Source organism: Otolemur garnettii, unplaced genomic scaffold, assembly GCF_000181295.1.
Source record: "Otolemur garnettii isolate 467f Iridium unplaced genomic scaffold, OtoGar3 scaffold00008, whole genome shotgun sequence".
In the NCBI taxonomy this organism is placed as follows: Eukaryota; Metazoa; Chordata; class Mammalia; order Primates; family Galagidae; genus Otolemur; species Otolemur garnettii.
The window spans coordinates 23,205,071-23,216,609 of NW_003852403.1; the positions used below are offsets into that span (position 1 = coordinate 23,205,071).

At 35.1% G+C, this 11,539-nt stretch overlaps 1 protein-coding gene across 1 annotated transcript in view; it reads right to left on the bottom strand.

Moving 5' to 3' along the window:
- Positions 1-9,245, bottom strand: part of CABCOCO1 (ciliary associated calcium binding coiled-coil 1) — an 84,090-nt gene extending 74,845 nt beyond the window's left edge. The window contains exons 1-3 of the mRNA XM_003783634.2: positions 9,082-9,245; positions 4,696-4,840; positions 330-402 (exon numbers count right to left, since the gene is read on the bottom strand). Of these exons, the coding sequence (XP_003783682.1) occupies positions 330-402; positions 4,696-4,840; positions 9,082-9,151 (288 nt within the window). The 5' untranslated portion in view covers positions 9,152-9,245. The remainder of the gene's footprint in view (positions 1-329; positions 403-4,695; positions 4,841-9,081) is intronic.
- Positions 9,246-11,539: the final 2,294 nt, after the last annotated feature.

The following is an 11,539-nucleotide window of genomic DNA, read 5'->3' on the forward strand; positions in this document are numbered from 1 at the left end:
AAGAGATTTCACTGAGTTAATTTATCTCATTTTTTTCTGATTTTATTTGTACAAGGATATACATACCCTATCCAGTCAAGTTTTGTCAAATAATCCATAAATACATAGAGTATACATGATTAATAATGCTTTTAATGCCAAAGACAGCTTATTTTCTTAATCCAAAAGATTACTTTCTATAATTATTCTTTTTGCAAACTACTAGTTGGTTATATTAACACTTGAATAATCTTGACAAGAAGTTGCTTTAAGCAGTTAAAGGTCCAGACGCTGATCAGCATGCATTAAGTGATTCAGCTTAATTGGTTTCATCTAGATAAATTACTTACCTCAGCTCCTATCACAATTTCTTCCCTGGCAGAGTAGAACAGAAACTCATATAGCTTGTAGTGTTGAAATAAGCTGAAATACAAAATAACATGCAACTCTGATATGTTTATTTCAGGAAAAAAAAGAAAATACGTAAAATCATTTATAAAGAAAAGATCACATTGAACAAGCTAATGATATGAAACACTACTATAGAGTTGGCCACGTCCTTCATTACAAAAGAAATTGTCCAGAAATACCAAGAAACCAAAGTTTTCTTTTTTGAGACATTGACAATATAACACAATATCTAGAATAATATCTGTAAACCCATTCGTGATGAGTGGATAAGTTTGGAATAAGGGAGCAATTAAATTTTGGGTTGACCTTTCTTAGCTTAAAACCAAATGATGCCCCGTTCTTGAATAACATCCAGCTTCGTGTTATTTTTTATATTTTGCTCCAAACGAGAGTCAATTTCCCCTGTTCTGAATAGCTCTGAATTCTGTAATCTACTTCCGTATCAATTACTTCTTCTCACATCCTCAAACTGTGTCAAGATTAAATTAATCTCTGATAACACCTGAGAAATGATGCGACATGAACCGAAATCCATTTAGAAGATGTCTGACTTCCTGCAGAATCTTTGGTCCCAACCAAAAGGGAGGAAATTTAACTAAAGAAAGATCATTTCTTCAGTTTTTACTGGAAAGACTAGGTGGTCAGTATATAAAAACAAAAAAGAGCCAAAGGATAAGAGGTCCTTAAAACACATCTTTCTAGTAAGTTGAAAGAGCAGTGTATTATTAAGAGTTAAAATTTTACTGAAGGACTGAATTCTAATATCCTGTTTGTGCTAATATTTGAATTTTTCCAATTCTCTTCCTGCTGCTTGGGAAAATTAATAGACTCATAATACAGCAAAATGCCCAAGAACAAAAAAATTGTCTTAGTGGTTTCTCTTTCACTCTGGTGCCTTTTGCTATTTAAGAAAATTGATTTTAATATAACTGAGAAATTAACATTTGCAAAATGTAGCTACAGAGCATGTATAATAATGGCTTCTCCTGAATGTTGTAATGGATCAAAGTTTCAATTCATTTGAAATCAATGAAGAAATCCTCAGGCAGCTGGGTCTCTCTGAGTTATATTAGCAGTTGATCTCACTACTAACACAATCCATTAAAAAGTGATGGGTGTGCAAACTCAGTCACGGTATTAGTTTTCGGAGGGAAGAAAACCATTGTACATTCAAATTACTCATCAACATTCAGAAAAGTAACTCAGCTTTTGACATTACTTTGATTTGTTGGCTAGAAAAATATATCAAAAATTAGTGAAGTCTGATAATTCCACGAAGCCAAATAAATTCAAACTCTCCCTCCCTTACACCTAGAGAAAGCTTTAAGGTCAAAAATATTTCTCTGGCAGCAATTAAATTTGAGTAGAAATAATTACTTTTGAGTAGAAAATTTAGGCTATAGACTGTTTTGGAAATAGCTTGGCTTCCTCTCAGTGAACGAACGTAACATTTCCCTCTGTCTCATGTCACACAAAGAACTTAATTCATAAATCTTCCTTCCTGCACTTTCACAATCTTTCAGTCTGATTCTTTTCATTGCCTACAGGAATTAGATTGTACCATGCCAAGAGGGAAATTCACTTCTTACAATGAAAATAAAATGCCCGACTTGGATGCGGTGGTTGAGAGCGTGTCTGGAGACACTGACTCCTTCCCTGCCCGACCCTCCAGTATTACACATGGTCTTGCACAGGAACAAAGTGACACTTCAGTGGCAAGAGTGCATTGTGTCCCTCTTCCTTTAGACTTCTGGCTGACTCAAGCTCCTAGAGTATTTTGTCAAACATTTAGTCTTAGTTCAAAATTGAAGGAAGATGGAATGGGTCAAGACGTCTGGCTCCATGCCAGGAAGTGGAACATAGCCTGTGGTGCCCAGAGAGGAAGGGCTGATTTTCTTATACTGGGTACATGCCTGCACATATTACTGTCACCTAATTCCCAGGGACTAGGGAGAATCCACAATGACATAAGTGTAGTAGGACCAGATATATATGAAAATGATGTTTTAGATTAAAAAGCTGCAGTAGTATTTATATTTGAATACAATATATAATATATACAAATGTATACATCATGTAAGCAGATTTGCCAGTGCTTATAGTAATGTGGGGGAGGAATTTTGGCATTAGTGTTATCAAATCACAGACACATGACAGACTATATTAAAAGCATCAAGTGGAATTTCAATTTTATTGCCAGTTAAGTTTCATGTGCTACGGGTCAGGTTCCAAAAACTGTTCTCCTTAAACTGACTAGGGCTTTTCGGTGGTTGAGTAAACTTAATACCAGGTTAAATTGAAACACGTTTATACATTTGATTATTGAGTTACCTTCATATTTATAAAACTGCTTTGTAGTCATCAAAATGAAAAATGTTGCATGATTTAATTGCCATTGAACTTCCACATGTGGACTTATGAGGGGAAAAGCACACTTTCCTTTACACGACTTCAGTATCAACTCCAGATATCCTGCTAACTGATACTGTATTTTTCCATAATAGGGACATTTTAAATACATAATTTCTTTGAGCGAAAATTTAACAGCATCTGAAATAGTTCTGATTTACTTTATTTGACTAATCTCTTAAATATAACTATTTTGATTGCTTTCAGCAAAGGAAGATGCGGGATTTTTGATGTGTGAAGTTACTCTGGTTAGGATCTAAGGGTGACTAACCCTGACGTCACTGACATCCCCCCCAAGTTAACCATTTTCTCAAAGAAAGGGTCAACAAATACGTCAATGAACATTTCCCCAAAGAGCTGAGATGAAAGGGAGAAGAGCTGCCATCCTTTATCTTCTAGAATGTTCCTTACAGCACCTGCCTGGGCTTTGTGGCCATGGTTAGCTGTCAGTCTCCTTGTGCATTATAAACCTTGTGGGCTTGGAGCACAGCTAAATGTGCTCTGTAAGAGAAACCCGGCATGTTTATGTAGGGAGGGAAGAGAAAGAAGAATGGTAATTAATACGAACACGCAAAGTAGAATTACTCTTGCCCAGTGTCTCTCAAACTCTGATGAAAAGAAAGACCAGGTAGGGAGCTGCCTTATTTTGTGGTTATTTTTGATCTTCTAAGTTCTTTTAAACTTTCCCAAATACATTTATTTTCAGTTAAAAAATAAAAAAGAAAGAAAGAAAGACCAGGTATTCTGCCAAGCCTGGACTTCCATTTCTCCCTCCCCCCTCCCCAAGAACCTTGCCTTACTCTAATGGATATGAAATGATTGTGGTTTTATTGAGAGACATTCATTACAAGGAATGTTTTAGTATTAAGAAATCGCATTATATCAAATGTTATTATGTAAAAAACACATTATATCGTATGCCATTATTAATTCATGCCAGAAACCAGTATATAAACTTTATCATATTAAACACACTAATATTTAAAAAGCTTCCAGACTGTGACTGGGATCCTTGCCGAGAAAATCATGAGCATGTCTAGGACGTCATTCAGCGCTCTTTATTTTAGAATTTAAAATTTTAAAAGCGAAAGACACTCAAATATATAACATAGGAGGAGTAAAGCTACTCTGCAGAAGCTTTCATTCAGGCCAAAGAGTTTTACCTCCTCTTGTTGTAATATTTGCAACCTCTAAAAATGTCCCTTTGGAGAGATACACGACTCTGTTGCAGACTTTGTAACAGATTATGTAAACGGACAGATTTCTTAAGTTCAGCAGTGAAGAATCACTTCCATAAAAATACTTCCCCTCCATCTACCAGCATTTTTTAGCACAAAGAAAAGGCTTAATGAGTTTAATTGGTCAATACTACAAAACATTTCAGGACACATAATAAATTTGAGGAAGTATGTTCATAAATTTCTTCAGTTTCTAAAACAAAGTATTTAAAAAAAAACATTTAAATGGAAGTCAACATTGCCTCTTAAAATGTAAAATTAGGTAACTGAAAAGATCAACTACTACCTAAAATAAAGAGTTTATTGTATCTTAACCTGGCTAATCTGGATCAGTCCTTTAATAATGGAAGATACAGAGAAAAAAGCAATTCTTGGATAACTTTGTATCATTCTGGATGAAATTATACCTACCAAACACAAAACTTTTTTAAGAATGCAAATTTAGCTCAAATGTCCAATATCTTGACTTTTACTTAATGGATAAAATATCTGAATATCTAATTCAAAGAAGATTTAATTGTCTAATATTGGGTTAGGTTAATCCTGACATAAATTCTGTCAACATGTGGATTTATTAAAAAGGGAATTACTTTTTATTTAATAGACCTTTTCCCAAGTATACAAAATGAAAAACAAATGCTACTGAAAGAATTCGTACCTGATTTTTAAGTAATCAATAATAGCATTGGCTTGTTTTATATCAAAGATATTCCAGTCATCACATTTTTGCAAATGATTCGGTCCGAGTTCAGCCATAACTTCTCCAAGCCATTTGATGCTATCCTCCAAGGACATGTGTAGTGCTGAAAAAAAAAAAAAAAATCCAGGGAAATCTTAAGTGTTATTTTGATACACGTTTTCAGAACAAGATAATCCAAGATGTCCTTACTGTGCTCAAATTTACCTTGTTTGGATTGGTGGAAATAAATGTTTAAAATCTACTTGTTTCTTCTTCTTAACAAATTATTTTGTATAAAAGAATAGCAAGTTGATAAATCTAACAACTGAAATCAGTGTAATGCCACACAATCGTCTGCAGAGTTTGTTTCTACTTTAAGATGCAAAAAATATATATAAAACTCAAAATCTATGTAAAGATCACTTTAAAATTAAAAGGAGGTTTTTTAAAAAAATAATCTTATAATAAAAGCGTAAATGTAAATGGCAAATAGGTTGGCTGAACTCAGAGCTGGAAATGTAAAGGAGTGGGGGGGGTGTCAATCAACAGTAGGCTTCAGCCAATTATCACCAAGTGGAAATATGGGTCTGAAAGTTTTCATTAAAAGCCAGAACTATGGATGTTTATGTAAAACATCAGGATACTTTATTCTTTTCCACAGCTACAGACTTCTACCTGATGTAAGCTGTTTCTCAAATGTATGGCCAGTGGTGCTGGTGAGAGCAGGATAAAAGCACAGTGGCAAGCGACTTGGTGATTCCAGGTCTACGCTCTTTCAGCTGCAAAGCTATGAGCAAATGGAAACACCCAAAACTCTCTTCTGTGGTATGTGTCCAGGGAATAAAGTGGTAGACAACTGTCAGAAACCTTAGACGTAACTTTTAGTAATAAAAATAAAAACTTCCATCCTCTTCTCTTATTTGGTTTTATTATGCTCTGTGTTATTTGTGGAAGGCAAAATATTATTTACAATCCACACATGCGATCCTTGCCCCTCCCCTGAAAGAAGGAGTCAGGTAAATGGAGCGGCATAATGGCCTTTGCTGTCCCTGACGAGCGATGTGCGGGTGGACATAAGACCAAAGAGCCTGGATATGGAGAAGATGAGACTGGCCTGGTGGCTTGGGAGAGCTGAATGTCAGCTAGGGGCCCAGGTGTGGGTCTGTTCAGGAGTGCATTTTGCTGCCCTATGTGGACTCCACTAACCAAATCTTTCTCTCGTAGAAACCACCAGTAAAGTTTCTACTTCTTGTTTGTAATGGGTTGATTTGGTGGCACGGGTGGTGATGGAAAGTTTTGAGAATATAATGTGATCACTGGGCCACTCACTTCTGGACTGATTACACAGCTACTCTTTCTCATTTGGATGTAATTACTGCACCCCAAACACTAGGATTACTAATAAAATGATAGTAAAGTACATTAAAATGTTAGGAAGATATCATACACATTAATTTGTAATTTGTTTAGTCTAGATTCTTTCCTACTTAGAGAATTTAGAAAGAAGCATAAAACTATATAACAATTAAAATCAGGTTTAATGAATTACAATTGGTCCATTTTTCATAGCCTCTCTTCAGATCATCATTTATGTATGTCAGATACCCTGAATTATTGCTAGATAACTAGGTTTTCCTATGTCATTCTAAGTGGAATTCAATTATCATTATACATTTCTTTTTCCACAATAAACTTCTTTTGAAAATAATGGAAGTAACTTCAGAAATGAAAAATCTGTTGGATAAAAGCAATTCATAAGTGAATTAAACATTTGAATCATTTTACTAGTAAAATGATATTAATTAGAGATGCAGAGAAAAAAATAATTCTTAGACAATTGATTATAATTCTAGATGAAATTATACTTATCAAACACAAAAATACATTTCTATGACTATTTCCTTATGCTGAAAAATAACTGACTCCAAAATGGTGGGGTTTTTTTTTTATGTCTAATGTCTTTTTATAGATAATTGCTTTAAAAATTAGGGAGGTTATCATTTCATTTATCTAACTGAAATATTTGCTCTTTCAAAAATCACATTTAGTGATGTGATTAAAATATGAAAGATTAAACCACTTAAATAGTAAAGGCTATTAGAAATGAAATTTATTCTTGAAAATTTAGAGTAATGAAAGAACACACTGGAATTATAATTAATTGGAAAACTTAGGATGATACCTCATAGCTGACATTTACTAGCCAGGCAACCTGAGTCTCATTTTCTTTACCTATAAAATGAAAATGCTGTAATACCTATTTTCAAAATTACAGTGCTGCTGTGAGGATCAATTAAGAAACATATATGAAACCCTGGTGACGTGAAAAGATAACATATACCAGTACATTCCACGTGCTTTGTAGAATTCAGCCTCAAGGCAGACACCTTTGATATAGTAGTTAAGAGGAAAATGGGCTCTCACTAGGGTTGACCCCTAAAAAGTTATTTAACCCCTCGGAAACATTTATTTCTTTCATAAGGCAGTGTGTGAATTAAATCAGCAAATATTTGTAAAATATTTGGCACTGTGGCTGGCACGAGTTCATCCTACATAAATGTTACATGTTATTTATAATTTCTATTTGTTGGGGGAAACAATTTGGAACTAAAAGTATTTTATAGTTACTAATATTCATGTGATGCACAGGGGCGTCAATCAAGGCACGCAGAGGTGCATAAAGGCCCCAGAGCCAGCCCGATGCTCTACGTTGCAACTTATCCTCAGTCAATTCCTAGAATAGTAACTAGACTCCCTGACGTATACTGCTAAGTGTCTACACATTCTCTGCTCCGTGACCTTTTAGGTTGAGCCAATTTGATTTTAGATGATGCACTGACTGCAGAATGCCCAGTAGATAACGTGGCACAAGTTTGAGACCAGAATCGGATCAGAAACCCAGTTAGCATGACATTCAGCTCTGGCGCTAGATGGTCCACGCCGCAGCCAGCCCGCAGTGCGCACTTCAGGGCTCTTGCCATTCAGATGTTGCTGAATGGGAGTGATGACTGTGCCCGCAGCGCTCACTACCATTTAGTTTACGTGAAGACAAATTTTACTTCCTTCCTTGGCACACCTGACTTTAAATTTCATTCTTTCCTAATGATGACTGTAACCTTGTTAAGTTTAAAGGTTGGAGGGCGTGGGGGTTTCTTTTCTGGCCAGAAGGAGAAACCGGCTCTCTTGCTTTCTTTTCTGGTTAAAGTTCTACAGATGTATTTTCACTCTCTCCTGGTTTATGAGTAGCTGGATCGATCCTATTCAAGTCATAGAAATTCACTTTTGCACTGATATCAACAACATAAACCGTCACCGAGAGGAAATATTCTCGAGTCAGTTATAACTTACGGAAAAAGTTAAAAATGGAAACCACTTCTCAGATTTGGTATGTGAGATCCAGGAAGACTTTTACTTTATTTTATTTCTGGTTTATGGATATGCAGCTCAGAGGTTACAAAGCTTAGGAATATCGATGTTATACAGTCTCCTTTAAAATTTAATTTTGGCATAGGTGATATATTCCTGTTTCAAAATATACATATACGAAGGAATACAGTGGAACCTCTGTAAGCTGACAAGCCGAGACTGTAACAGACTGGTCAACATATGGAGGTGGTCAACATAAGGGACTAGACCAGATGTCTGGTTCTGTGAGAATGAGGTCAACTTAAGGAGGTGGTCAGTGCAGGGAGGTGATCACCTGCAGAGGTGCTGCTGTGTTGTGAAAAGACTTCCTCCACCCCTGTTGCCCACAGGCCCAGCACTCACTATCCTCCTCATAAGTAATTTGGATTATTGTTTTTTTCCTGCATCCTTCCAGTGTTTCTTTGTGTATATACAAATAAAAATATACAACTTCTTCTTTTGTTTCTTTTATAAACCAAGGCACCTTGCTTTACTCAATAATAACACTTATTCTCCCATACAATACATAGAAAGCATCCTTGTTCTTTCCTTTTTTATAGCTGCATGGTATTCCATTCCAGGGATAGACTAATACCTACTCATAAATTTAATTTTAGTGTAGTTTTATATTTACAGAAAAATGGCAAGAACATCACAGAATCCCTAAATGTTTGAAGGGTGGATGGCACTGAGACAGTTTTCAAGTGGAATTAGCCTATCTTTGACAAATTGATTACTAAGAGAACTTAGTAATACCTAATACCTTGTTAAATATTACACGTGGTTTTACACGTAGAACTCAGTGATAATATGACATATATCTTACTATAATCAGAAAAAAAATCCCATACTTTTCCATGAAAGAATACAAAAAAATAAGGAACTTCTACTTAAAAACCCTTAATTTAGATAGAGACTAAGTTTCCTTTTCTTAAAAAAGAGCAAATATAAGGTACTTACTTTTGAGATTATGAAGTAACATATTTAGTAAAGTCATGAATTTTGAGTATTGAATAATAGAAAAATCCATTCCTCTAGCCCACAAAAATCCGGATACATAATAGTCTAGTAGAATGGCATCCTTTAAGCGGGTTTGAAGACGTTTGTAATTCAAAAATGTTCCCAATTTTCTGTAACAAAATAGGAAAATCCAGACCATCAATCAGGTTAGATATGCAATAGTTCCTCAAATTTTGAAAACCAGTGTTCTTCTTGAATGAAACTTATGTAATACCCATAATTTGAAAATATCCAGTTATATAGAAATTCCTAAGACCAAAACAACATTCAAAAGAGAAACAGCCAGAGAGTGAGAGGGCAAACTCTTTACCCCGCTTCCTCCTCGCCCCCTTGATTTCCTACGTCTCCTTCTTCATCCTCCTCTCTTCCTTCTCTCTAGTAACTTTACTAGAAGTTTTTTCCTCTGAAATTCAATGCCTCTCTTCATTCATACAATTTTCTTCTATTTCTGAAAATGTTCTGGAATTAGATTTTTAAATATTCTGTTCTATTTTCTTTGTTAAAAAATTCCAATCATGTATATTTCATTCATTTTGGTCTAAAGCTATGATTTTTCTGTTTTTTCTTTTTAATCTTGAATTTTTAGAAATTTTTTCCTTTTTATTTGGGATCCATGTCTCATCACTGTCTTTTATGTCCGTTAGTGTCTTTTCAGCGGTTATTTCTTTCCTTGCACATAAAGGAAAATGTAAATCTCACCTCAACTTCTACAAGATCTTTCCTCTTCCACTCTCTCCCTCTCTCTCTCTCTCTTTTTTTATATTTTATCCCCCTTTATTTCTTATTATCTCTTCCTTGAGTTTTTATGTCTTCAAAAGGGTCCTGTGATTGCTTCACGAGTTTTTCTAAATTCATGATAAAATATTTGATCATATAAATTTTTTCTACATGTAATTATATCTTCTTGCTGTGTTTTAGCTGCTATTTCTTTTTCCCAATTCCTCTGATCTTATTTTCTTGCAATGTCTTTGAGTGCATGTTCTTCGTTTATTAATTATCTTTGAATGAGGTGGAGACACAGTCCAGTTACAAACCAGCAGGCATTTTCTGTAAGAGTACATAGTAACTTTACATCAATTACTCTAGCATTTCCTTTTTTTTTTTTTTAACTATAGGGAAAAAGAAAGTATGGCTAGACATTCTCTACCATCACATGAACAGTCTATTTACCATGATACAGAAAGTATTTGTTCCAAGCTTGCTCACCCTGGTCCTAATATTGCAAACAAGAGTTCTTGAAATGGCACTTAAACATTTTCTCCTTCTGGAAGAATAAATCTATTTTTTGGCTCATTCCATGCTCTCTAACTATGTGAGTCTTTCCTTACACTTTCCCCTGTGCTTTCGGTTGATCTAAAACAATTGTGGCAATCATCTTTGTATTTTGTGGTTTGGGCTTCCAACATTCTGCTGTTAACAAAGATGGAATGTTATTTCATTGTTGCTTTTATGTAAATTCAGAGGGGAGAAGTATGACAACTTTATGCTTGCCATCTTCATAAAAGGAGGTCTTTATTATCCATAATAGTGGAATAAATGATAAAATCAGAGTGATAAATACAACAGGCTTAAGCAAAACAAGTTTGGGGATACGTGTTTAACTAACTCGTCAAGATAGACCTTAAACCCCAAAGTGAGTTCCAATTATTCTAAGCCTCTCCCACATGCCTTATAAAGCCATTCAGTGAATGGAATTTCTCTGTAATAATTATTGTTCTATGGCGAGCGCTCTCTTAAAGTTTTCTAAATAATTCGTAACAGAGGAAGATGTTCCTTTTCTTCTGTTGAACAAAACTAAAAAAGAGTAAGTAGCTTTGACAGCTACTGACAGCCATCTTGTAACTGTAAGAAAAATAATTTCTAAAATTAAGCCTCATTTCTTTCTTGCTCTTTTTGCGGCAATGGTCTCACTCTGTCACCTGGGTAGAGTGACTTAGTGTCATCATAGCTCACAGCAACCTCAAACTCTTCGGCTTGAGCAATCTTCTTGCCTGAGCCTCCCAAGTAGCTGGGATGGGACCACAGGCATGCACCACTATGCCTGGCTAGTTTTTCCATTTTTAGTAGAAACTCTTGCTCAGGCTGGTCTTAAACTCCTTAGCTCCAGCAATTCACCTGCCTTGGCCTTCCAGAGTGCTAGGATTACAGGTGTGAGCCACGCTGCCTGGCGAAGTCTCATTTTTTGATGATACAATTTAGGCCTTGACTCAACCAACTTTGAAGCCAAGCTATCAATGGATTTCCAGTGATATGATATATTACGTATATATATGCATGTGTATTTGTGTATTTTTGTTATTTTTTAAGTCAATATGATCAGTTTTTTTATATTGCATGTTGGTATATATTTTGATAATTCTATTAAGTGTACAACTAAACTGGTATATGCAGATATGTG